At 46.8% G+C, this 27,874-nt stretch overlaps 1 protein-coding gene across 7 annotated transcripts in view; it reads left to right on the forward strand.

Annotated features, from left to right (window-relative positions):
* Window positions 1-27,874, forward strand: part of RXRA (retinoid X receptor alpha) — a 132,032-nt gene that overhangs the window by 62,472 nt on the left and 41,686 nt on the right. For 4 of the 7 annotated variants that reach the window (XR_014164890.1, XM_081897868.1, XM_081897870.1 and 1 more), the window contains 2 exons: window positions 16,508-16,555; window positions 25,965-26,233. Coding sequence is in view for 6 of the 7 variants with exons in the window: in XM_081897868.1 (XP_081753994.1) it covers window positions 16,508-16,555; window positions 25,965-26,233 (317 nt within the window). In the remaining variant the exon portion in view is untranslated. The remainder of the gene's footprint in view (window positions 1-16,507; window positions 16,556-25,964; window positions 26,234-27,874) is intronic. The other 3 variants (XM_081897869.1, XM_081897872.1, XM_081897873.1) reach the window with 1 other exon arrangement.

Below are 27,874 nucleotides of genomic sequence, written 5' to 3' on the forward strand. Positions count from 1 at the left end.
TTCTGCTGGTCTTCCCTGGTTGAACTGGCCCCTGGCTCTCATTTTGCCTGATTTCCAAGCCATTCCCAGCTTCCTCAGCAGCGAACAGAGCTCCACTCCTGTCTTCCCACGGCACTACATCTGGAAGATGCTACTTCCCTGGGCAAAGATGGAGGGCATGTCTCCCTCTTGGCGCCACCTCCACCGTCTGGGAGAGATTAGCACGGTAGCGAACAGAGGACTCCCCTTTCCCTATATGATTTTGTGTAAGGTTGGCCCTTCAGTCAGAACTCTGAGGATGATAGACTTTGACTTTAATTTTAGGGGAAGGGTGTAAACCTAGCATCATAGGGAGAGCCTGCTGGATCAGGCCAGTGGCCCATCTAGTCCAACATCTTGCTCTCACAGTTGCCACTCAGATGCCCATGATGGGAAGCCCACCAGCAGGACTTGAGCACAAAAGAACTCCTGCAGTTTCCAGCAACTAGGTTTCAGAGGTGTGACTGCCTTTGGCTGTGGATTTTAATGGAACACCTAGCATTTTGTTGATTAAATCTACCATTGCCACCTGGAGGCTTCAGGATGAGACAGTGGCTCTCTGTTCAAGCAAATGGACCTAGGAGTTAAATTGTTTTCCTTGATGCGTGAGAGCAGTACACCCTGTCCTGCCAAGGGGAGCAGAGTCCAGCCGTTCTTGTGAGTTTGCTTCCTTCCCTTGACGATCCCAGGAAGTCCAAAGTTCACACACACAGTGGACACCCTTGCAGGATTTCCAACAATCTGTCATTCTCTTCCTTGTCTGGAAGGTGAGAAGGGTGTTGCCACTGATGCAAAGTTTTCAGGTGCTTCCTTCTGAATGTCCTGTGCAGGATTGGGGACTGCCTCTGATCCAGATAAACAGGATCTTTCCTGTAAATGTTTGGCTTCTTTTTTCTTTTCCCCCCTAAAGTGCAAATTCCTATTCCTTGTGAAGGAAAATCAAGAATCTTATGAAATCACTGGGCACCAGACATTAAAAGTACACGTTTCTCTCCAAAGAATAATGGGAACTGTAGTCTAAGAATGCTGGGAACTGTAGCTATGTGAGGGTTGAACTATAATTCTCAGGATTCTTTAGGGGAAGCCATGTGCTTTCAAGGTACAGCTGATGTTCTTTGAAGCTGCTCATAGCTGATCTGTGATATGTTATCTCTTCTCAAGAAGAGGTTGGCCCACAGTCGTTTTGGTGCACGATGGAGAAAAACCCACATTGCACCTCCTACTCGGAAACAATTCTTTCAGTCAGAGTTGCTCCCACATAAGTGTCCTTGGTAGGGATGGAGAAGGTGTTTTGGCCCGAGGGCTGCATTCTCTTTGTGGAAACGTTCTGGGGGCCAAACTTCAGAACTCACTCCCCAAGGAGGCAGTGATGGGCCACCAACTTTAAAAGAGGATTGAACAAATTGGTGGAGGAGAAGGCTAACAGTAAGTACTAGGTCAGAGTCAGTAACGCTTCTGAATGCTAGTTGCAGGAAACCACGAGGGGAGATGGCCTTGTGCTTGTGGGCTTCCCATGTGGTTGGCCACTGAGAACAGGATGCTGGACAAGATGGGGCCACTTTGTCCTAGTCATCCAGGACTCGTCCTTTGTTCTTATGTACAACACTTGCAGTATTGAGGCCTAAGTGCCCTTCCCAGATCAGCAACTTCATGTTGTGCTGCTTGGCTCTTGGGATGCCATGAACAAAATCAGGCTATGCATATGTGTGTGTGTGTGTGAGAGAGAGAGAGAGAGGAGGAGGAGGAAGAAGAGGGAGGACGCGTTTGACATGAACCTGATACCAAGGGTTGATGCAGGAGGAAGTGATCATGGTATCAGGGAAATAAAACCCATCAAGGGATAATAGGATCCAGCTGGGGAAGGAGTGTCTTTTACCAGTTGTGACAGGTGATGTCTTTTCCCTGACTGGATGTTTGGTTTCATGTGGCTCAGCTGAAGACTCCAGCGCTAGTTGGTGGAGGTCCACCATGGTGCTCTGTGGTCTCTTTCCACAGCTGATGACATTGCCTCTGGGATGTCTTTCGAAGCCATTTTAAGTGGAAGAAGAAAAGTCCCATTTTAATAGCTATGTAGGGATCTTGACTGGTAAAGCTGCTGGGAATCAAGGAGGGGAAAGAGGTTAGTATCCCACTATCCACCAGAGAGATCTCCTAGGGCAGAAGTTCCCCAAAACCTGTTACAGGTCTTTGTATGCCAAGGTTCAAGGTAACCACTGAAGAAATCAGATGTGTGGTCCTGGAAGTCATCTTCCTAATAATTTTGTTTCCAGAACTCCTTATGCTGAGAATCCTCCTTCCAGAATTCCCCTAGAACCTGAAATTTTGTACACATTTCTTGGCTTCAGAACTGCTTCCTAAAACTTGGAAAGGTATGAATTTCTCTCCCTGCCCCCCCACCTTTGCCCAGGTAGATTCACAGGAGAATGGAGGAGTGTATTAGGATGAATAGATTTGCAGACAGGTGTGCATAAGTTACTACACCGTTAAATACTTCTGAAACCTGCAGGCATATGTACCATTTGTCATTCAGAGTTCAGCTGTGGAGAAGGCATTTTTGTTGGGGAAAAACAGGAAAAAATTGCTGAACTCTGGAAACATGTGATTGAGGTTTGGCATCAGATGCTAAATTTGGATTAAGTGCTGGCCATTGACAACGATGGCTGAGGGGCTGATGATTCCAACGTTGTAGTGCATTGTTAAACTTCGGAACTCACTCCCACAGGAGGCAATGGTGAGGGAGGTGGTGGCAGCAGCTATTGATGATACTAGATGATCTGACTCAATATAACACAGCTTCTGATATTAATAAGAATATGTTCCTATTTCATAGAATCATAGAATTGCCGAGTTGGAGGGGACCCCGAGGATCATCTAGTCTAACCCCCTGCAATGCAGAAATATGGAGATCGAACCTATCACCTTAGCATTATCAGCACTACACTCTAACCAACTGAGCTGCTCATGTTCTCCCTTTATTCAGAACCACAAGGACTAGAATCTTGACCTATGCTTAGGTGAAGCTTCACAGCTCCATGGTAGAGCACCTGCTTTGGATGCAGAAGGTCCTGCGTTCAATCCCCAGCATTTGCAGGTAGGGCTGGGAATGCCCCCTGCTTGAAAACCCAGAGAGCTTCTGCCAGTCAGTGCTGGCAATACTGAGGTAGATGGATCTGATTCATCAGAAGGGCAGCTTCCTACAAGCCTATTCAATTTGTCCTATTCTTCAGAACCACAAGGACTAGAATCTTTATGCTTAGGGGAAGGGTTGTAATTTGAGTATGTCTCTCCCATGCTTGCTGCCCATCCAGGGATCACTGTGGCTTAATATCCAAAGTGTCCATTTGCTCAGAGGGTAGGAAAAGAAAGTTATTGAGACAGAGGAGAAGAGAAAATAAAATTACAGTCTAATCCTGTAGATGACTCAAGGGTTTTTTGTTTTCTTTTTTAATGTGGATGACTCAGTGTCTCCTCAGCTAAAAGAGCTTGGTGTACTATGAAAAATAGACATTCTCTTTGTTTTTCTTTCTCATTAGCTGCACATATCTCTGTATACCAGGGAGCAAGTTGCAAACAATGGATGTTCTTTTAGCTGTCTTGTCACTGTTGCTTGTATAGAACCACTGAAGAAGTTCTTCTTCTTCTTCTTCTTCTTCTTCTTCTTCTTCTTCTTCTTCTTCTTCTTCGGCAATCACTCGTAGCCGAGTAAGATTGTCTTCCATAAACATGGTTTTCACAATGAGTCCGTAAGTGACTGTGGAGGCCAATTCTGGATCCACACGTCCTTCCACAGTGGGGACATTGGTTTTCAGGTGGGAGTTGATCACGGTGTGGATTTGCCAAGCGTTCCTTCCTCTTAGCACGTCCTGCTAATTGCATGCTGAATTCGAGTGTCTTCAAAGCCCATGACACCTTTGGTAAAGGCTGTTCTCCAATTGCAGCGCCAGCAGGCAAGTGTTTCCTAATTGTTGGTGTTTATACTATACCACAGAGTCTAAACCACAGGTCTAAAGCACAGAGCCTAGGCCTTGCCAATCAGAAGGTTGGCAGTTCGAATCCCCGCAACGGGGTGAGCTCCTGCTGCTCGGTCCCTGCTCCTGCCCACCTAGCAGTTCAGAAGCGCGTCAAGTGCAAGTAGATAAATAGGTACCACTCTGGCTGGAAGGTAAACATTGTTTCCGTGTGCTGCTCTGGTTCGCCAGAAGCGACTTAGTCATCCTGGCCACATGACCTGGAAGCTGTCTGCGGACAAACACCAACTCCCTCGGCCTATAGAGCGAGATGAGCGTGAAACCCCAGAGTCGTCTACAACTGGACCTAACAGCCAGGGGTACCTTTACCTTTATACTACATTTTTTAAAATTTGCCTTGAGAGAGTCTTTAAACCTCTTTTGTTGACCACATCACATTTGATGATGGTGATGTCAGCTTCCATGGACTTGGCACCCTCTGGAAAGGAATCTTTCCTTCCAGGTCTCCTCCAGGAGTCCTTAACAAGAGAACTTTATTGTTTCATGTGCTAAAAACCTTTTATAAAATTGGTTAAAACAAACAAACAAACCAACCACACCCACATAAGACGAGTCTGCTGGGTCAGACCAGCAGCCCATCTAGTGCAGCAGCATCCTCTCACAGTGGAGAACCAGATGCCTCAGAGGGAAACCACAAGCAGAATTTGAGCACAAGAGCAGTGCTTGCCCCACTCCGTGGTTTCCAGCAACTACTATTCAGAAGCATTTCTGCCTCAGAAGTGGGAAGGCAGAGCGTAGCCATTGGGGCTAGTAGTCACCTTAGCTCTCTCCTCCATGAATTTGTCCAAATCCTTTCTCAAAGCCATCCAAGTTGGTAGCCATCCTTGCCTCGAGTGAGTTCCATAGTTTAGCTCTGCGTTGCAGAGCAGGGCTCTCCTTTACTTTTACCATGCTTTTATTGGGAATGAATTGTGCCCCATCCCTTGAAACACAGGCATGTGGGGTCGGAAGGGGGGATACTGACATTTAAACCTGCACAGTCAAGTCCCACCCCCCTGCCACTCTTATGCAGCACTGCAGCTCTGACCCAAATTGGGCTTTTGGTGATAGAATACCCATTGTCTATTTGGTCCATTAGCGACTGTTGGAGGGGGGGGGCACACACAGGAGGACAAAGGACTTCTGTGTTTTTTTCCTGCACACCAAGATCCTCCGCCGAGGAGACACTGAGTCATTGGCATTAAAAGCCAGACTTCTTATGTACGCTGTTGGGGTCTGAACTGGCAGAGGCTGAAGAGGCATAAATGGATGGAGATGTCAACCTGGTGTGTGGCAAGAGAGAACATTTATATCCTAGGGATTGTTAGGAAAGGAATTGAAAATGAAACTCCTGCTATCCTTATGCCATTACACACATCTACGGTGTGACCACAGTTAGATTACTGTGCACAGTTACGGTCTGCTTGCCTCAAAAAGGATATTGTAGAGTTGGAACAGCTTCAGAAAAGGGCCACCCATACGTACCAATCTTGGTGTGTATTTTATGGTTGGTGTAAACTGAATAGCAGGTAAATTGCTTTTAAGCCTACGTAGAAGTAAAACACATAAAACAGATACGCTCCTTGGAATACTGTGTCCACTTCTGGGCACCACAATTTAAGAAGGATATTGACAAGCTGGAAATTGTGCAGAGGAGGAGGGCGGCCAAGATGATGAAGGGTCTGGAAACCAAGCCTTATGAGGAATGGTTGAAGGAGCTGGGGATGCTTAGCCTGGAAAAGAGGAGACTGAGAGGAGATAGGATAGCCATCTTCAAATATCTAAAGGGTTGTTGCATGGAGGATGGAGCAAGATTGTTTTCCCCTGCTCTGGAGAGTAGGACTCAAATTAATGGCTTCAAATTATAAGAAAGGAGATTTTGGCTAAACATCAGGAAGATGTTTCTGTCTTTCTGACAGTAAGAGCTGTTTGACAGTGGAATGGACTCCCCTCGGGAGGTTGTGGGCTCTCCTTCACTGGAAGTTTTTAAGCAGAGGCTGGATGGCCACCTGTCAGGGATGTTTTAGTTGAGATCCCTGCACTGCAGGGGGTTAAACTGAATGACCCTTGGGTACCTTCCAGCTGTACGATTCCGTGATTCTATGATTGTTTATGTAGCAAATAACATTAACTGCCGAGCCAACTGATTTAAAAACTATTCAAAATAAAAAACCTCTTTAAAACTAGAACAAACTGTGGAGCACAAGGATGAACAGCCTTGTTGTCATCTTCACCCCGGGAATTGCAAGTGGGGAGAGTTGCAGTTGCCCACAGGTCCTGCTTCTGGCTTTCCATTGAAGTATCCAGTTGGCTACTGTGAAAACTGGATGCTGGACCAGGTGATCCAGCAACCAGGCTTTTCTCATGTTCTTGGAAGTACAAGGTGGCTGGAGATTTTGGGTCCCTCGCTTCGTTTCACCCCTTATTGAACCATACCCTGGCAGTTCACCAGCCATCGCTGCTCAGCTGGATTTGGCACAGTGGGTCACAAGAGGTGCCATCCCGTCCCCCCCTCCCTCATGGAATAAGAACAAAAGAACATAATAAGAGCCAAATAGATTAGGCTAATAGCACACCTAGTGCAGCATCCTAGTTCCACAGTGGCCAACCAGATGCAAGCAGGACCTGAGCACAATAGCAGCTGTACCCTCTAAGTTTGCTAGTACAAGTGAGAAAAGTGGGGGGGGAGTACTGGAGAGGACAGGTGAGGGAGAAAAGGTGGCGCCCATTGCATTAATAATGGAATCCCTGACATCCAGATTAGATTAGTAAAAGCGAGAGAGCATGGACTATTCTCATCTTTTACCCAGCATGCAACATTAATGGCAAGATAATGAGGCAGAGTATTTATTTGTAAAAGATCTGGAGATATCACAGCTCAGTGGAGTCTCTGAAGAGTGATAAAGTTGCAAGGTGCTCGCCTGCCACCATGACACCAGTCGGCTGAAACCCAAGATCTCCCTTTCACTGTTTATGGGTGGCTTTCTTTGCTCCCCCAAAATGTGTAGCCAGAGTTTTGTTCAGCAAACTTTTTGTTCAGCCAAAGACATTCCACATGAACGACGGCCTCTTTCATTCTGCATTCTTTCAATGCCAGCGCAGCAAAAACTTGATTTGACTAGAACGTGAATGGAATACAACATGCTCATCACAAATAGTGATAAATAAATGGAGAGTGTTAGCTTTCTAGCTTTGGGGGGGTACTTAAAAAAAGAAATAAAAAGCCACAATGCACAAGAGAACTACAAATTGATTTAGCACTGCCTCTTATGAAAATTCTCCTGCATTGCAGGGGTTTTTTTTTACTAGATGACCCTTAGGGTCCCTTGCAACTTTACAATTCTATTATTATTATGATTTTGGAAGGTGATGGCCTTTCTTAGGAGATTTTTAAAAGAGAGGTTGGATGTCCATCTGTCAGGGATTCTTTTTCTGTGCTTCTTGCATTGCAGGGGGCTGGACTAGATGACTCTTGGGGTCCCAACCCTACAATTCTATAATTCTACGGCCCATTGAATTCCTGTTGAACAGATAAGGGTTAGCAAATGCTTTACCCCTTAAGCTGCCAAAAAGATCCTTACCTGCTGGGTGCTGCCATTAATACCCCCCCCCCGTTATTAATTGCAAGCTCTTTTTTTGGAGTGTTGTAGTGTTTTATCCCAGCAATAAGGCTATCCCAAGCAAGTGTCCTCCTCACGTGACATGATTCAGCTTGCCTTGCAGTCTCGCTGGCAGATGAATCTCTATTGGGTGATATTTTTTCCTCTCCAAGCTGGTGATGACGTTGTGACGACCTTGATGAGATAATGCGTTGTTATTTTTGAACCATCAAAAGATTAGCGCTATTGGGCTCTAGCAAGCAGGCTTATCAGGTGGGGTTTATCCCAGCTCAGAGCCTTGGCTCAAAAGGTGTATTTATGCTCTGGGCACAGGACATTCTAGGAAAATAACACGAAGGATGAGGTTGTGCCTGATATGTTTTGAGGCAAATGTGATTAGACAGCAGATAAGATGAGCCACTCCAGAGATGGGTCCTTGTCATAGCCTTTTCCTTGACACAGTGGCATTGATGAGGGCTTCCTCAGCACAAAGTCACTCTCCTCTCCTGTGGTTCCCAGCAGCTGGTAAACAGAAGCATTACTGCCTCCATCCACGGAGGCAGAGCATAGCCATCAGGGCTAATAGCCATTAATTACAGTCATACCTCAGGTTAAATATGCTTCGAGTTGAGCGCGCTCGAGTTGTGCTCCTCGGCAACCCGGAAGTAACGGAGTGCGTTACTTCCTGGTTTTGCCACTTGACATCGCTTGACATCACTTCCTGGTTTTGCTCAAAATGACATCACGCGCATGCGCAGAAGCGGTGAAAAGCGACACGCACATGCGCACAGACGTGCCGTCACTAGTTACGTTTACCTCTAGATGCGAACGGGTCTCCGGAATGGATCCTGTTCGTATCTAGAGGTACCACTGTAGCTCCATCTTTTTACTGCCATTCAGGTGGGTGGCCATTAGTGCCTCTAGTGGGAGTGAGTTCCATGGTTAACTTTGGGACTTTCGTTCATCCTTCCTGAATCTTCCAACATTCGGCTGCATCCTCTTTTAAAGCAACCCAAGTTAGTGGCCAAATTCCGTTCAAGGAACAGAACTTCCCTGGCCCCTCCCTTATTCAAGCCCCCGCCCCCCAAATCTGCTCTGGGAGTTTGGAGGAACCCACGTGTCTGGTTGGCTTTGGTGAGAAGAGGATGCTGGAGCAGACGGGCCATTGGCTTGATGCAGCAGGGCTCCTCTTATGTTCCTTGGGGTGCAACGAATGCATGGGATGATTGTCTTAGGTCCAATCAACCTTTTCTCGTGGAGACCTCCAATTCCCTTGGATGTGAGTAGTTAGCGAGGGAAGAGACGAGGGGAGGGAGTGTGCTTTGCCCATATTGGCCTCCCATTTCCCCTTTTCATGCCCTGTCATCTCCTCCCGCCTGGCTGGCAGCTGTTGTCTGGGAACGGTGGCTGGCATCTGACCCAGGAAATGCAGCCTTGGACAGCAGCCAAGTCGTCCACTTGATTCAAATACAGCTGGAGCTGATCTGATTGAGAGAACGAATTGAGGCGGAGAGCGCCTGTTATCTAAGGCAGGATGGGGATTCCTCTGCCTACTCGCTTCTTCCACTAGGCTTGTAGCTACTCTACGAACTTCATTTATTTTGATTTATTAGGGAAAGCCTCTTCCCTGGGCGCTGTTAATTACAGTCTGCTGCATATGGAGTCTGGATTGTGCAAGATGGAGCGATAGTTCTGCTCCACCATTGGCTGCCAGGGTCCATGCCCAGGGTGCCCAAGGCTACACCAGGGTGCCCAGCGCTGATTATCAACATACAGTAAGTGTGCTAACCCTAACAGCTTGCTGGATACCTGAATTCAAAAGGCACTGAGACATTTTCTTATGTCTTAAAAGAAGAGCTGTAGTTCAGTGGTTTGAGCATTGGTTTGTAAGAATAATGTCCTAGCTTCAGTCTCCATTTGTAGGGCTGGGGAAAGACCGGTGCGGGAATCTCTAGACAAATCATTCCTTTGTTAAGAATCATGAGGTCTGGAATCTTACTTGATATTTTAGGGGAAGGGCTGCAACTCAGCAGTAGAACCAGGCTGCTCACCGGGTCAAGATGTTTTGAGCAAGTGCTGGTTTTGACCTGCAAATCCTTAAATGGTTCAGGACCGCAATCCCTCAAGGACCTCCTCTCTCCATCTGAACCAACCCAGGCCTTGGGACCATCCTCTGAGGCCCTTCTTAATGTGCCTCCTCCGAGAGGTCCAGAGGGTGGCAACACGAGAACGGGCTCTTTCTGCAGTAGCTCTCTGTTTGTGGAATGCACTCCCCAGGGAGGCCCACCGGGCCTCTTTGCTACATATCTTTAGATGCCAGGCAAAAAGGTTCCTCTTCAATAGGCTGATTAACATCCTATATGCTTTTAAATGTGCTTGCAGGGGGGCGATTATTGTTTTGCTTTTTTGCTTTTCATCTTTATCATGTATGTTGTGTTTTTATCTTGTATGTATGGGGTCATCAGACAAAGGGCAGTATACAAATTTAATAAAAAATAATAATAGTTATAACACCTGCCTTGCATGTAGAAGGTCCCAGGTTCAGTTCTGCCTCAAACATTTGAGAGCTGCTGCCTGTCAAAGTAGACAGTGCTGAGCTAGATCGACCCCATTGTCTGACCCTGTATAATGCTGCTTCCAGTGTAAGCATTAGGTCTCAAGTGGGTGGGCTGTAACTCAGTGGTGGAGCTTCAGCCCATTCTTCAGAATGATGAGGATTAGAAACATACTCTTATGTTAAGGGATATTGCTCAGCAGTAGAGCACATGCTTTACATTCAGAGGATCCCGGGTTCAGTCTTTGGCAATATCTAGGAAGGAAGCCTTACGAGGAACAGGCAAGAGTTGAGGATGTTCAGCCTGGAGCAGAGGAGACTGAGAGCTAATATAATAGCCACATTCAATTATCTGAAGGGCTGTCATGTAGAAGATGGAACAAGGTTGCTTTCTGCTGCTCCAGAAGAGAGGACCCAAAGCAAAGGATTAAAAATTCCAGGAAAGGAGATTCCCACTAACATCAGGAAGAACTTTCTGTTCAACAGTGGAACAGACCTTTTGGAAGGCCATCTGTCAGGGACGCTTTGTTAGGTTGGCAGCTCTTATCTTCATGCACTTCCTTCTTATCGTAATATTGAGTGCCTTTTCCTCCCATGCTTTGCCTGTGCCAAAAAAATCTAAACTCTGTCACATGCACACACAAAAGAGGCATGTTTTATTATATAGACATCAGCTGCCAAAACCGTTTCCCCTTTTCCATCACTCAGATGACAGCTTGCTTCTCACTGCCTCAGCTTCAAACTCCCCACCGCTTTCCAGGTCCTGTGTTGCTTTGCTCATTCACTGTTTTGTGCAAGCCACTGTTTACTGTGAAATCCAACCCAGTGAACTGTGGCTTGCACTTGGCCTCCGAGCCAGAATTTGAAACTGTGGTTTGACCCAACCAAATCTGATTTGATTCTTTGCACCAGCACAAAATTCCTCCTCCTGTAGGGCTGGTTCTGTGTTCACCTATTTTAGGCAAGCCTCTGGGGCCACCTCATACTCACACAGGTGCACACAGGTACAGGGGCAAGGCACAGAGGGCCAACAGAACCCACCACACCAGGCCAGCCCTCACAGCCAGCACTGCTGGGCACATGTGCATGGGGCGTGTCAAGTTCACAGAGCCTGCATGCCAGGTACAGGCCTGGCCGCTGGAGCCAAGTGGGGCTGCACTGTGCCCCTGGCTGCCTGTACAGGGAGGAGCCCAGCCAGCTAATGCAGACTTTGGTGGGCAAACCTCTCTCCCTGCCTCCAACACTAGCCCCAGTCAGCGAGGGTCCAGTGATGTGGCGGAGAGCCCAGGCCGGCCTCTGGAGCCCAGAGACCCCCAGTGGCAGGCAGGGCGGGACAAGGATCCCTGTGGGGGGGCACCTAACTTGACACCCTTAATACCTGGTGCTCTGGCCTCTTCATGCTACTTCCCTGCACAGGTATGCAGCACGCCCTGTCCTCAGTTAACCCACACCGGCTCTGACCAAGGCAGAATAGAGTAGTACTATTACTTCTCTTGATCAGGACATGATAGTTTTGTTGATTTAGCCTAGAATAGTACAGTGGTACCTTGGGTTAAGTACTTCATTCATTCTGGAGGTCCGTTCTTAACCTGAAACTGTTCTTAACCTGAAGCACCACTTTAACTAATGGGGCCTCCCGCTGCCGCTGCACCGCCGCCATACGATTTCTGTTCTCATCCTGAAGCAAAGTTCTTAACCTGAAACACTATTTCTGGGTTAGCGGAGTCTGTAACCTGAAGCGTATGTAACCTGAGGTACCACTGTACTAGGGTTTTGTTTTTGTTTTTTGTTTGCTGCTGCTGCTGCTGCTGCTGCTGCTGCTTCATCATCACCACGTTGACTCATGTTCAGCTTGTGGTCTACTAAGACCCCAAGATCCTTTTCATATGTGCTATTGGCAAGTCAGGGGTCCCCCTGTATTACAAATGCATTACATTTGTTCAGCTCATTCTTCCTGCCTAGCATTCCTTGCATTTGTTCCTATGCTATTTCATTTGTTAGTTTGGGCCCAGTTCTCCAGTCTGTTAAAGTCATATTGAATCCCAATTAATTTAAAGTAGCTAGGTGTCTCCTTGCCTCCTCTTGAGCTGCAGCTCCCTCCTGGCATGGTTTGTTCTGTTATGAGCAAGTTGGGCAATGCTTTCCTTTTGGGTGAAGACAAAGTAGGTGTTGAGTAGTTCGGTCTTCTCTCAGTCACCCAAGAGCATTTCTCTATCTTCTCCATGCAGAGGACCTGCCATTTGTTTGTTCTTCCTCCTGCTTCAAACATAGCCAAAGAAATCTTTTTTATTCTTTTTAACCTCTCTTGCAAGTCTGAATTGGCCCTCCTGACCTTCTCCCTGCAACTACTGTTGGCTACTCGTGTATGTTGTTGTTGTTTAGTCATGTCCGACTCTTCGTGACCCCATGGACCAGAGCACGCCAGGCACTCCTGTCTTCCACTGCTTCCCGCAGTTTGGTCAAACTAATGTTGGTAGCTTTGAGAACACTGTCCAACCATCTCGTCCTCTGTCGCCCCCTTCTCCTTGTGCCTTCCATCTTTCCCAACATCAGGGTCTTTTCCAGGGAGTCTTCTCTTCTCATGAGGTGGCCAAAGTATTGGAGTCTCAGCTTCAGGATCTGTCCTTCCAGTGAGCACTCAGGGCTGATTTCCTTCAGAATGGAGAGGTTTGATCTTCTTGCAGTCCATGGGACTCTCAAGAGTCTCCTCCAGCACCATAATTCCAAAGCATCAATTCTTGGGCAATCAGCCTTCTTTATGGTCCAGCTCTCACTTCCATACACCACTATATTCGTGTATACTCTTCCTTATTTATTTCATTCACATCCCACTCCCCCCCCCCCACAAAGTTGCTGAAAGTTGCTGAAAGTGGCGTACATGGTTTTATCCCCCCTCATTCAATCTCTGCAACAGGCCTTTGAGGTAGATCAAGCTAAGAGGCAATGACTGTCCTCAAAGTCACCCAGTGAGCTTCATTGCTGAGTGGAAATTTCGTCCCTGGCCTCCCAGGTCCTAGTCTGACCACTTACACCATACTGGCTCTCTATAAAACTTAAAATAAAATATTACTTATTTCTCCTTTGCCGAAAATAGTGCGGCTTACAACATGTACTTATAAACAGGACATAATTTATTCACACACACACACACAGCATCAATCAATAAAAAAATGGCTTCAAGCTGCATATTTCCTGGGGCTGCAACAAAAATGTTAGGCAATTCTAACACCTAGTAGGTAGAGAAGGGCTTGCAATGAAAGGGGGAGGGGGCTTCTCAAAGCAACCCCTGCATTTATTACCTGACTTGCGATGGGAGAGATGGTGGCATAAAAGGCTCGTGCTTCTGACTCTTGGACAACTAGCGTAGCTGTTGAGACTTGCCCTCCCAACTGGGATGGAGCGGTGTGTGAGAGAATCGAGACACTTGGAGAAACTGGTTCAGCAACACTCAGATCTTAGGGGTAGAATGAATTTTGCAGTGTGTGTGTATGTGGATGGGAAGCCTGGCCAGACCTGAAGAGAAGTGACGCAACCCCCTTGAGGCCCCGGATTTCTCCAGCTGGTGCCAAGACCTGAGATTCCGGTTCCAGAGCCTTGCTGCACTGCTCTTCCTGGGGGAGAGGGTGTGGGTGAAGAAGAGTTCTTCTCCATCATGACACCTAGAAGTAGGGGGCCTACCATGAAGCTGAATGTTGGAAGATTTGGGACAGCTAAAAGGAAGGGCTTCTTCACGCAGTTCGTGGTTAAACTATGGAACTCCCTTCCTGCAGGAGGTGGCAGAGGTCACCAATCTAGATGGCTTTGAATGAATTAGACAAATTTAAGGAGGAGACGAGGGCTGTTGGTGGCTGCTGGCCATGATGGCTATGCTCTGCCTAAACAGTGAGAGGCAGCAATGCTTCTGCATAATACCTGTTGTTGGAAGCCATGGAAGGAGACAGTGTCCTTGTGCTCTGCTTCTGCTTGCAGGGTTCCCACAGGCAATCTGGTTATGAGAACAGCATGCTGTTCTACATGTCCCCCTTTGGCCTGATCCTGCAGGCTCTTAGGTTTTTTATGACCAGCCAGTAGAACCACCCATCTTATTATTTTGGGGTGCAAGCATAGCAAAGTGCATGCTTTAGTCTGCTTGGCATGGAAGGAAGAGAGGCAGTGCTGCACAGTGGTTAGAGAGCCGTGGAGTTCTTGTGGTTTTGCTGCTCTCTAAACCCCTTTGCGCCCACAGGGTGTCCCAGGCTTCCACTTCCCTTTGTCCGCTATCCTGCTTAGGCGGAAATATTTCAGCTATGTCTGTGGCATGCCAGGAATGGCTTAGAATCACAATGGGGCTGAGTCTCTCCATGTGGTCTGCTTGGGGATCTGGCATTCTTTGGGAAATTCGAAGCAGATTCAGTGGCATGAAAAGAGAGAGAGGTGCAGGATCCTTTTCATTGCTGCAGTGGAAGTGGGGCTGAAGTTCTAGCCCTAGTCAGACATTTCTCTTCATGCAACTGAGAACATAGGAAGGGCTTGCCGGATCAGGCCAATGGCTCATCTGCCCCAGCATCCTGTTCTTTCAGTGCTCAACGAAATGCCCTAATGGGAAAACCCACTGATTTGATAGCATAAAAAGAGCACTGCAGAACTAGGTCAATTGCCATGAAGCCCAGCCAGATGCACTGAGATTTCTGGGCCTCATACTTATTTTGTCACTTTGGTCAGAACCATGAGGACTAGACCCTTACTTGACTTTTAAGGACTATTGTTTAGCCTTCTCCTGCCCAGGGGCAATTCTCCTTGCCTGAAATCCTCAAAGGGCCTCTGCCAGTCAGTGTAGACCAGTGGTGGCCAAACTTGGCCCTCTAGCTGTTTTGGGACTACAGTTCCCATCATCCCTGACCACTGATCCTGTTAGCTAGGGATGATGGGAGTTGTAGTCCCAAAACAGCTGGAGGGCCAAGTTTGGCCATCACTGCTATAGACAATACACTTGGTATAAGGCTGCTTCCTACACTCTTATGTGCATATTAGAAGAAATTAACAGAGTCCCATAGCATTTAAGCTCTTGTCTCAGCCACGTTTATAGACAATGAGTTACATTATGCCTGCATTGCAAGGGGTTGGACTAGATGACCCTTGGGATCCCTTCCAACTCTACAAATAGATATTTCGATTGCTGATTTTACATTTTTACCAGTGGTTATCTGATTGTAGCATTCTCTTACTTCTTTGTGAGCATTCTATCTAACTGTTAGAAACATCATAATGATGTTATTTGGCTCCCCTGACCTGGGACCTGGTTTTCGGGATGTCCCTTCTGATTAGCACATGAACCAGCCCTCTTTCAGCCTCAATGTGTTGTTCCAGGACAGCTTTGAAATGGTAAAAGTCACCCTTCACTGGCAAACACCATGAAAGGGCACCTCTGTTATGGCTTTATTAAGAACAGCTTTTCTGAGTTAAGCAAGAGAAGTTGCACACAGTGCTTCAAAGGAGCTGGCTGAACCTTGAGTCTGCGCTTTTTTAATGCTTGGAAGGAAGAAGACAATGCAGAAGCTTTGGTTGGGCTTTTCCCAAAGCTGTGGCTGTTTACAGGCTTTGGTGGAAGCCAGTTGCCAAGAGGGAAATGATTTGGGCAGCTCTGCAAGGAGAAGAGAGATAGTGGATTGCTTCTGAGGAAATGTCTTTGCAAAGTTCTAAGCGGGGTGCTCGGCTCTCTCCAGAGCACTGTAGATTTTCTTATTGTTGTTATACTTTGTGCACATTTTACTCAAGGCTTGCGAAGGGCTGCAGCTCAGCACTAAAACATCTCCTTTGCATGCAGAAGACCCCCAGGTTCCTATTTATTCAGAATCATGAGGTCTAGGATCTTGTTTTATTTTCAGTGGAAGAGCCATAGCTCTGTGGTTAAGGGCATCTGCTCAGCAGGCAGAAGCTCCCAGGTTTTATCCTTAGTCTCTCTAGATTAGGGTGGGGAAAGGCTCCCTGCCCAGAACTCTGGAGAACTGCTGCCAGTCTGTGTAGACAATATGGAGCTAGATAAATTATCCGATTTAGTATGAGAAAGCTTCCTGTGCTCCTGTTTAATTCAGTCTGTTCCTCAGAATGATGAGGACTAGAATATTGCATTATGTTTAGGAGAAGGGATGTAGGTCAGTGGGAGAGCACATTTTGCATTCAGGAGGTCCCAGGTTAAATTGTTGGCAGCATCCCAGTAAGCCCCTTTCACATGTGGACCAATGGCCTGTATAGGTGTGATGCAATGAGATGATTGCAGCCCTTTATCAAAGGTTCTTGCATCTTGGATCAGGTATTCCAGTAAGTAGTTTTGTTTTGTTTTGTTTTTGCAGACATGTGTGTGCGTGCGTGTGTATCCAATGGCAGCTTTGGCGTTTTGGGTGAGTGAAATAAATCATGTGCATGATGTATGAACAACGCCTTTGCTCACTTTCCAAGGTGGTTCCACTCTGGGAAAGAGAAAAGGACCCAGGGAATGAAGGGCAGCAAATCAGCAAAGGAGTTTCCTGCACATAAGAACCCTATAAATCACCCACCAGTCCTGCGAGAGCAGCAGCTGTGGATCACATAGTGCCCCCAGCAAATTAATATTATCCCAGTCATTTCCTTCCCCACCCCAGTCTCTGCCACCATGTCTTTTAAAAGCACAGGCATCTCTTGTAAGTGTGAAGATGAGCTTGACTCTGGTACAAGAAACAAACGTTTAGTGTCACCATCAATTTGCCGTAGCACTGCTATGTTGAGACTTTAGGGCAGATATCCAGGGGCCCCTTGGCAGAAGGAGCAGCAGGGCTGATTTCTACTGCCTTTTGGAGCATTGGGGACGGTTCAGAGAAGGGCAGCCAGCATGCTAAAGGGGATGGGGTGACTCTTCTATGAGGAAAGTGTGCAGAATTCGAGGCTTTCTAGAAAAGGCAAGTAGGAGGGGATATAGATGCTTATAAAGTTAGGCATGGCATGGAGAAAGAGGAGAAAGAAAAGTTTTTTCCCTTTCTCATAACACTAGAACTCAAGGGCCTTCCATGAAGTTGAGCGTTCGAAGATTCAGGGCAAAGAATAAGAAGGACTTGTACACACAGCACATAGTTAAACCATGGAACTCTCTCCCACTGGAGGCAGTGATGGCCACCAACATGGATTGCCTTACAAAAGGATTGGACAAATTCGTGAAAGAGAGGGCTATCCGTGGCTACTAGCTGTGATGGTTGTGCTCTGCCTCTACAGCCAGAGGCATTGATGCTTCTGAATACCAGTTGCTGGAAACTGCAGGAGGGAAGATGGTCCAGTTTCTCAAAACCCCAAGTGGGGGAGAGTTGCTATTTCACCCAGGTCTTGCTTGTGGACTTCCCTTGGGGGCAGGGATCAGGTCAGCTACAGTGAGAACAGGAAGCTGGACTAGACAGGCCTGTTCTTATCCTCAGTACTCAGTGCTCTCTCTCTCTCTCACCCACACTCTCACTTGCTGCAGCAAAAAAATAAAATAAATGTTGCATCACCCAGGTTGTATTTTTTAACCAAAATGGACAGTAAATTGCATGTCTGGTTGAGATCTCTGAACCCAGTGACTCTGTGCAACAGACGTATATGGCTGGATAGGCTGCCATTGCACAACCATGGACCGAAGGTTGCTATTGTTTGTTTTTAATTATACCTGCCACCCAAATAGTGTGAAATCACCTGTTCAGCCTCATGGGCAGATGGCAGATTGCCTGCACACTTTGGCAGGCTGCCACTTTTGGTCACCGGATGTCTATACACATGCAGCTTGGGGAATTGTGAAAAGGCAGTGGGCATGAGTGGGAGAGTGGATGCATTTGGAAACTGAGGCTTCTTCTTGGTGGCTTCAGGGAGATTACCAGCCCCGATGCAAGTCTCTGATTGCCACACCACATTGGCTCTTGGAGGTTTCAGCTGTTAGTGTAGTGGCAAATTTGGAAGCGCAGAGTCTGTCTCTTCATGATAGTTGTAGCCATGCTCCCTTCTAAGATTTTAAGACCTTTTAAGATTATACAAATAGTCTTTCATTCTATTATTATTATTATTAATAATAATAAGAAGGGATGCATTCCAACGATTAGTGCAAATCTCCACGTGTTGCCTTTTAAGTAGATCTACTACTGATTTTAGAATGAACTGATTTTAGAATGCTGTATTATTTTACTGTTGTTAGCAGCTCTGAGCCCAGCTTCGGCTGGAAAGGGCGGGATATAAATAAAAATTATTATTATTATTATTATTATTATTATTATTATTATTATTATTATCATCATTATCATTATCATTATCATTATTATTATTTTCTGCACACACAAACATGGACAAATTATTTGGAGTGCTTCAATATTTTTTACAGATTTCCTTGAAGTTCCATTGTATATTTATATCTCTAATGCAGCCTTTATCAGCCTTGGGTCCACAGATGCTCTTGAATGGCAACTTCCATCATCCCTGACCGTTGGCCATACTGGCTAGGAATGATGGGAATGGTAGTCCAATATCTAGGGATCCCAGGTTGAGAAAGGCTGAGAAAGAGACCTCTACGCCATGCTGTGTCCACCTAACATCAGCTGCAAAACCTCTTTTTGGCTAGGAGTGCCCAGTCCTTCCAGTTTGCCATTGTGCTGCCCTGAACAAAGCAGGTGTGCAGAATGGGTGCATTTTGTGGGGAGGGGGCAATCAGAATCTCTGCAGCAAGGAAAGAGTTAACTTGGGGCTGTGTTGGGCTGGGAGTTGAAGGAAGTTGGGGTCAGGGAATGTGACCCTGGAAAATGTGTGTGAGTGTGTGTGTGCGCGTGTGTGCACGTGTTGCCTCAGGACCACCAGCGCGACTCATTGATGGAAGAACTTTTTGCTTGTTCCCAATTAGGCTCTGAGCCAGTTAAGGAATGTAGACCCAAAAAAGATGGGTGTTGAAACAAACCATCTTTCGTTTCCATTGTGGGATGGGGTGGGGAGTTCACAATCTAACTAGGCCTCAAAACATTTCCAAAACCACTTCCCTTCTGCAAAATTGTTTCAGATACAAGCTGGGGGCTGGGGAGAGGGAGGGAAGAAGAGGCAAAATAGACAATTCAATTGGAGGAGTGGAAAAAAACCATAAAGTTTGTTGCATTGCATTGTATAAATCCCAAGATAGGTTGTTGCATGCGTGTAATCCTAAAGATCTGTGTACCTTCCATAAGACAAGTCTTATGGAAACATGGAACCTTCAGCTATTTATGGACTACATTTCTCATAATTTCCCACCACACTTGAAACTATGGATGTTCAATGAAAGTTTAAAAGAAGAGGAAGTCCTTCTTCATGCCAAACATGGTTAAACTATGGAACTCGTTTCCACAGGAGGCAGTGATGGCCACTGTCTTGGATGGCTTTAAAAGAGGATTGAGAATATCCACGTAGAAAGCTATTGGTGGCCACTAGCAATGATGGTCATGCTCTCCCTCCATGGTCAGAGGCAGTAACACTTAATTCTAGTTGCTGGAAACTGCGGGAAGGGAGAGAGCTCTTGTGCTTGGATCCTGCTTGTAGTCTTCCCATAATGGGCATCTGGTTGGCCACTGTGTGAAGAGGAGGCTGGATGAGATGCGCCCCCCCCCTTTGGCCTGATCCAGCAGGTTCTACGCTCTTGTCAGGGAGGCTGAGCTCTCTTGTGTGAGCAGGAGGAGTGAAATCCAGCCTTGTGTCTTTAAAAGGAACTCCCCTGTCCTGTACACAGAGGGAGCCAAGCTCTGCTCCCAGCCATTTGGCAGACACATATCTTCTTTCCCTTATCAGGCTGGGCCTCTTCCTGTGGCACTTAGACAAGCAGTTCTCAGGCTGTTTCCCCCTCACCCCACCCCAGCTACTGCCATGCCCCCCTCCCCCAAGATACCCATCCGTAACATGTCAATATCAGCTAGGTAAAGCCTGTTTGCCCACTGGTGGGTGGAATGCACGCCCCTCTGCTCCAGCTGAACAACTTCTGTTGAGAAGATAGCATTAGCTCTGTGACAGAGCAATGGCAAGCCCAGTCTCTGGGCAAATAACTTTTATGGAACTCCCTCCTGCAGGTGGCAATGATGTTCACCAACCCAAAGGAGAATAAGGCTATCAATGGCTACTCATATCTGGAAGCAGTAATGCTTCTGAATTCCAGTTGCTGGGAACTGAACGATGGGAGAGTGCTTCTGTGCTTGCAGGTTTCCCATTGAGGTATCTGCTCTGCCACTGTGAGAACAGGAGGCTGGACTAGATGGGCACTGACCTAGCAGGCTCTTCTTATATTTCTTAACTTCTGTGCTCGCATCAGATGTGGTGCACACTTTCATGTTGGTTCCAGGTTAGGATTGGGGGGTGGGGTGGGGAAGAAATTTGATTTAGTTTTCATTTGAAGATTGGCCTTCCCAGTTTGCGCTTTCCAAAACAGTATGTGAGCTGAAAAACCCAGTGATTCACACTTCTCTGAATTTTGCAATGCCGTTTTCCAGCCAACATGCATTACAAAGAGGGAGAAAAAGAGGGAAGGAGGACACCATAGACCTAGAGGACAGAGTGTGTCTATCCACTTCCATTTTGCAGTTGCATATTTTTGCCTGTCTCTTGGGTGTTTTTAATTTGTTTATGTGGGGTTTTTGTTTTGCTAAGGCTGTCAGTATCTGCCTGAATAGGGCGAGTGATAAATTTAACATCACGAATGTCAGGAAACAGAACCAATTCTCTTTGTTCTTCTCCTTATATTTTCTTACTGCTCTTAAGAAATACACATCAACAGCCCCAAACACCTCCAACTCACTTCTCTGCTTTTCAGCCAAAGCTCCCCTCCCCACACGTAGTCCATTACATCATTTCCAACTTGCCTAGAGCCCATTAAACTGCAGTTGAATGTAATTAAAAGGCTGTAACGATCCCGGACAACCTGTCGGCCTGCCTGTCGTGACAGGTTTTCCTTGTTCATTCGTATCAGCCCCCAAGGATGAAGTGTGATACTGGCGTCTCATGGTTGCAGAGCCCCCCCGGAAGAACAACCAATACGGGTCGGGCTTGAGCCATCCCAGTGCATGCTGGGAGTCAGGCAGCAACACAGTCACCACTGAAAACCTGAGAGGCTGCTTGTTGCAACCACGGAAACCCCAGATTCTCCATTGCAGGCTAGACATCCAACAAAGCTGAATGTCGGAAAATTAATGCAGCATATAGTTTAACTGTGGAACTCTCTCCCACAGGAGGCATTGATGGCCACCAACCTAAATGGTGTTGAAAGTTTGGAGTAATAAATGAAGGAAAGGGCTACCAATGGCTACTAGCCCTAATGGCTGTGTCCTGCCTCCAGGGTCAGAGGCAGCCATTCTTCTGAATACCAGTTGCTAGCAACCACAGGAGGGGAGAGGGCTCTTGGGCTCAGGTCCTGCTTTTGGGCTTCCCATTGGGGCATCTGGTTGGCCACTGTGAGAACAGGATGATGGACTAGATAAGCCATTGGCCTGATCTTAGTCTTTAGAGACTAAGCCCTCAATTATGGATTGAAAAAATTCATGAAGGATCTGGCCACATTCACAGCATATGTGATAGGGGTGTGTGGAATAGGACTGCATTCTCCTGCCTGGGCTCTAAGACCATTGGGAGACGCCTTTCTCTCAGTCCTGCCACCCTCACAAGCACAATTGCTGGGTACATAGAAGTTGGGAGAGGGCCTTCTCAGTGGCTGCTCCAAGACTCTGGAAACTTCCTTGCTGGGGAGGAACCTGGACTCCTCCCTCCTTATTGTTGTTCTCCCAGCAGGTGAAGACTGTTTTATTCTGACAGGCCTTGGGGAAGTAGGGTTTGTACCTTTCCATTCGTGTTTTCCAGTGGTAAAGTTGCCACGGCTTCGCACAACACAGTCATGTTTGGGCGACTTTGGAACAGGATCTAAAGTCTGGAGTATGTTGATTTTTAAAACCCTTGAGTATCTGTAGAGGTGAGAATGCAGTGGAAATGAAACCCATTTTTGAGGTTTGTGTGTGAACGTGTTTTGAGCTCCTGGGAAATGCCTTAATACCTGAGGAAGTCTGCTAATCTCTCCTTACATCAAAAGAGATGGGGAGGACAGAAGAAACTGTGTGTAAATATATGTCTGATAATCTGAGCCAAATGCTCTTTAGCACTTCTGATGTTTTCTTTGCTCATGCTATCCTAAGTTCGTCATGTTAGATTGCTTGTGTGTCATTCCCAAATTTTTAGTAGCTGAAGTATATTCCACTCCCCCTGCACACCAATGAAAAGCCACACAGTTCTGAATATTTCTCCCGTGTTTTTGTTTTAACCATTCTCCATCAGTTAGTGGGGAAAGAACTTGTGTTTAAAAATGATCAAGGGGAAAAGAAAATTTCAGTGCAGGGTTTTTTGATGCGCTTTATTTTTGAGGGTGCTGAGGGTGGCAATGTTTTGAGAGTATTTGCTCTTTCATTCAACACATCACCATCTCACCAACTATCTGCACTCTGCAGCCTCCCTGACTTTCTACACTTCCAACAAAGCCCCCCAAAAATAATCAAGAAGGGCAGGCACCTGGGGATGCCGTGGAGTGTGCTGGAGTTATGTTTAAGGGAAGGAAAAAGCCATCTCACTCATGGTCCGCATTCTCCAGGAGTGGGGGTGCATGTTCCACCCATGGCCATCTCATAGTGGTGACATGCCCTGGGAATGTGGCAGAAAAACCGAAGTCTCTTTTCCAAGGGAAACATAGTTTTGAGAAATTTAAAGAACAGATTTCAGCACAGCGCTCATTAGAACTGCAGGCTTCGCTCCAACAGCTGAGGAAAGGTTTACCTTTTCAGATGACGAAAGGACACCTTTCTGAAAGGACTGACCTATCTCAAAACAGTGTCTGCATGAATTACTGTACTTAGCATGACTTAGAGGAGGCAAGCACAACGTAGTGACTCATGCAGAGACTTGGCCAACAACTTTCTCTAAGCAGGTGGCTGCTCTTCACTGTCTTTCCATAAAGAGCATGCAAATGATCCAATTATATCCCATTTGGACACAGCTTGGAAGAAGGCAGAAACAGATCAGGGAATCATGCAGAGATGTGGCAGGGAACAGCCTATGGGGTGGGTGGATGAATTTAGCTCCCAAGATCTTACTTAATTTATTTCTGCCTCCTGGCACACAGAAGTTACTGAGTTAGAAGAATGAAGGTATTGCCTGGACCTTGCCAGGTGAGGAGGATGGATCCCTTCTGAAGTGTAGGTGGGTTCAGGCATGACCCAAGATGGAGATTCAGCTCAAAAAGGATTTGTTGGAACATCAGGAACAAGAAGAACAAGAATGACAAACAGGGGCACTTGTCCCAGTATATATACCGTAAGCTAGCCCAGGCAAAACACACACACTGCCTGTGATAGGTCACCTTAATGCTACAATAAGCGAATCAGAACACTGGCCCTATCTCAGCAGGGATTGGCTGCCTGCCAGGTACTAACAATGTCATTGGAGGGTTTTAGAATTCCCTCTGTCTTTTATTATTCAGATGAAGCTCCTGAGCTCTAGGCGGCCTGTAGGCCTAGGCCTGAATTGCATGCATACAGTCTGCTTTTGCCTTCCACCCACTGTAACCACTCAGCAAATTTTGAATAGATTTAGCTCAGATTTTTAAGCATAATGGAAATATACCAAAGTTTAGAAATGCATAAAGATCACTTAACGTGGAAGGAAATAGATGCAATTTACAGGGAGAAAGATATGCTCTGCTAATGTGTTTCTCTGGTGTCAAAACCAGTAAACTCATAGTTGCTTTTAAAAGCATTTTGGAGAGTTGTCATTGCAGAGGCTGCACTGACAGGTTCGATCATAGAATTTTATAAAATTGTGTATGGAATAGAGAAGGTGGATAGTTTCTCCCCCTCCCTCTCATGAGGCTATAAATCCTGGGCATCCGATGAAGCTGAATGTTGGTGAATCCAGGACAGAAATTCATTTATTCACGCGGTGCATAAACTATGGAACTTTCTCCTGCAGGAGGCAGTGATTATCACCACCCTAGATGGCTTTAAAAGAGGACTGGACAAATTCATGGAGGGCTAGGCTATCAATGGCTATTAACCACAGTGCTAAGCTCTTCCTCCAGAGTCAGAAGCAGCAAAATACCAGTTTCTGGAAACTTCAGGAAGGGAGAGTGTTCGTGCACTCAGGTTCAAATTGCAGGTTTCCCAGAATGGGCACCTGGTTGGCCGATGTGAGAACAGGATGCTGGACTAAATGGGCAATGGGTCTGATCCAGCAGGCCCTCCTTATGATTGTGTGTAGCTTCAGTTCGTTCAAGGTGGTTTAGCCAATGGTCTGCGTTGGTCTGAGGCAGCATCCTTGGTTCTTAACCTGTGATCACTCCGAGGGCTAAGGGATTCGCTTCCCAAACTCTGGTGCCCCAGAGCATCTTTTACAGAGGAGGTGCATGCTGGTGGTTCTTTTTAATTCTTTTCAAGCTTCACAAAGTGGCAGCATCTACATCTTTTAAATAAATGATTTCCCATGTCATGTCCTGTCAAGCCTGGATTGGCAGCATAATGTACCCTTGGGGAAGACTGACAACCTCTCTTGCCCAGCCCCCCACCCCACCCCCTGGAATAAAACCCTTCATGTGCTTCTGTTTTTATTTTTGGTAAGCTGCCCTTGAAATTTACTCGCTTGAAGGGCGGGTTCGACATTTCAATAAATCAACAAATAAATAATGTATGCATATGCTTGTCACATTCATTTAAAAAACAACAACTTTGGGTGTACATTGGTGGGTACATTGAAAGCATGGGTGTAGAGTCTATTTCAGCCCAAAGGAGTGTTCCCTAAACAGCCGCTGCCTGTCAGTATAGAGAATGCTGAGGTAGATGGACCAATGGTTTGGCTTGGGCTATAGCAGCTTCCTGTGTTCCTGTTCAATTTGGCCTCCTATTCAGAACCACAAGGACTAGAATCTGAATTGATTTACAGGGGGCTGCAAAGCATCAGCTTTGCATTCAGAAGGTCCCAGGTTCAGTCCTCAGCGGCATCTCCAGGTAGGGCTGGGAACCCCTGCCAGCCTGGATAGCTCAGTTGGTTAGAGAGTGGTGCTGAGAATGCCAAGGTTGCAGGTTCAATCCCCTTAAGGGACAGCTGCATATTCCTGCATCACAGGGCGGTTGGACTACACAGTGTCCCTTCCAATTCTATGATTCTGTCTGAAACCCCGGAGAGCTGCTGGTGCAAGTCAGCATAGACAATACTGAGCAAGATGTTCTGGTGGTCTGACTCAGTGTAAGGTAGCTTCCTTTGTTCCTGTTTAATGCAAGCCTTTGTTCAGGGTTATGAGGACTAGAATCTTACTTTGTTTTTAGGAGAAGGGCCATAGCAAACTGGGTAGAGAACTTGCTATGCTTCTTGTAACTCATTGGATTAAATGAAATAAATAAATTTAGGTGAAAGTGTGTGTGTATTTTTTTTATTTTGTAAACTGCTTTGAAGTTTTATACAATCAAGTGGCACATAATTTTTATGAAGTAAATAAATACACAAATAAATCTAATCACTTAATTTCTTGCTTGTCTGTTACTGCTTTCAGTATTTTCCCCAGAAAGGGGTGTGTGGTGTGTTTGTGAATGAATGAAACACAGTAGTGTAGAGTTCAACAGGACCCTGTGATTCATCTCTTCCAACTCCCTGCAGTGAAATAATAGCTGTATACTTTCTTCTTTTTTAGAGAGAGAGAGATTTGGCCTATTTAGTACGGATATGCAATACATCCCCTGGTCTCTTTTTCAACTGACAGTGTATATTTTTTCCTTTTTCTCTTCACAGATTTCTCCAGCCCAGTCAATTCCACCTCCTTAAGCTCTCCGAACAGCAGAGGAGGGCCTATGGCCGCACCTTCTCTCCATCCGTCGATGAGCACTGGCATTGGTGGGGCTTTGGGGTCCCCTGGCCAGCTCCACTCACCCATCAGCACCCTCAACTCACCCATCAACGGCATGGGGCCACCGTTCTCAGTCATCAGCTCCCCAATGGGGGCTCACCCCATGTCTGGACCCTCCACCCCTGGCCTTGGATTTGGAACCAGCAGCCCTCAGGTGAGTCACCTGGTGGTGGAGACTCTGGGAAGCAGGTGGCAGCCAATGTGATGGTGGGGATTGGTAGATTCAGGACAGCGGAAGGGAAGCAAGGGCTCTGCCTGAGTGGCAGAGCACCATCCAATTTTCCACTTAATTCAGTCCTTTATTCAGAGCCATGAGGACCAGAATCTTACTTGTATTTTTAAGGAAAGGGACAGAGCTTAGTGGCAGAGTACCTGCTTTGTATTCTGAAGACTCCAGGTTCAATCCTTGCTGTCTCCTGGTAGAACTGAGGAATGCCCACTTCCTGAAACCCTGGAGAGCTGCTGCCCGTCAGTGTCAACCATACTGAGCTAGCTAGCTGTATTCCTAAGCAAACATAACACGTAGGAATTTGCCACGGTGGTGACTGGTAACAAGACATCTCTCCCGTATTGGTCTCTGAAGCCACATCAGGTGCTGTAACCTTCCAGCAATTTAACTTCACTCAAAGGGCGCACTTCTCCATTGTCTCCCAAGACAGTTGGCTACCAACCAGACAGATTCATGAAGGACAAGTCTTGTCAGTGGCTACAAGTCATGCTGGCTGTATACTCACTTCAATATCAGAGTACAAGAAGAGTCCTGCTGGATCAGGCCAGTGTCCCATCTAGTCCAGCCTCCTGCTCTCACAGTGGCCAACCAGATGCCTGCATGGGAAGTCTGCAAGCATAGGCACCAACTATAAGGGACCCAGGTCCCTTCTCCCCATCTCATAAAATATTATGGAGAATGTTGAGAACAATCATTTGCAGAGGAGGCCGAATGTGGAGCGGAGTGTGGTGCAGCTTCCATGGCTGGCGGCTCCTCCTCCTGCTGCCATGTCTGCTGCTGCCATGTTCAGCCCCTTTGCTCACCACTGCGCCATGCACATGTCATGTGCGTGTCATCGCCGCCGCCGCCACCCCACAATCTTCTGCTCAAGTTGGAGCCTCAATCCGCAAGCAAGGCCTGAGCCCTACAGCAACTCTCCTGCGGTTTGCAGCAAGTGGTGTCCAGAAGCATTGCTGCCTCCAACTGTGGAGGCAGATCACAGCCATCATGGCTGCTAGCTATCAGTAGCCCCCCCCCCTCCATGTATTTGTCCAGCCTCTGTTAAAGCCGTCCAAGTGGTTGGTCATTGCTGCCTCCTGCGGCAGCAAGTTTTTCAGTTTAGCTCCAGTTTTCTCTGGCTGGATGTCAGAGTGTCTTTCAAGCCCAGGCTCTTATTTCCTCCTGTGCAGCAGCAGCAGCAGCAGCAGCCGCAGCAGTTTATTTTCCTTCTTGAGAGAGAGAGAGACAGTGGGTGGCCGGTTTGTGTGTGTGTGTGTGTGTGTGTGTGTGTGTGTGTGTGTGTGTGAGAGAGAGAGAGAGAGAGAGAGAGAGAGAGAGAGAGAGAGAGGATGGAAGATTACATCAAAAAAAGCCTTCCCACGACAAGGAGATAAGCCCTGTGGATAAAAATAGTACAAGCTTGACGAAGACTGACACCTGTTGCTGGCTTGGTTTGGCTTGGCTTGGCTTGGCTGGCTCTGCATTGCACATGCATGCAGTGGGGAGGGGGGACTGGTGCAGAGGGGGGCAAGGAAAGAAGGGCTGATCAGGAAATTTGCCACCACCTGCTGGTCACTGTTGTGTTAT

Source organism: Podarcis melisellensis (genome assembly GCF_964234715.1).
Source record: "Podarcis melisellensis genome assembly, chromosome: Z".
NCBI lineage: Eukaryota > Metazoa > Chordata > Lepidosauria > Squamata > Lacertidae > Podarcis > Podarcis melisellensis.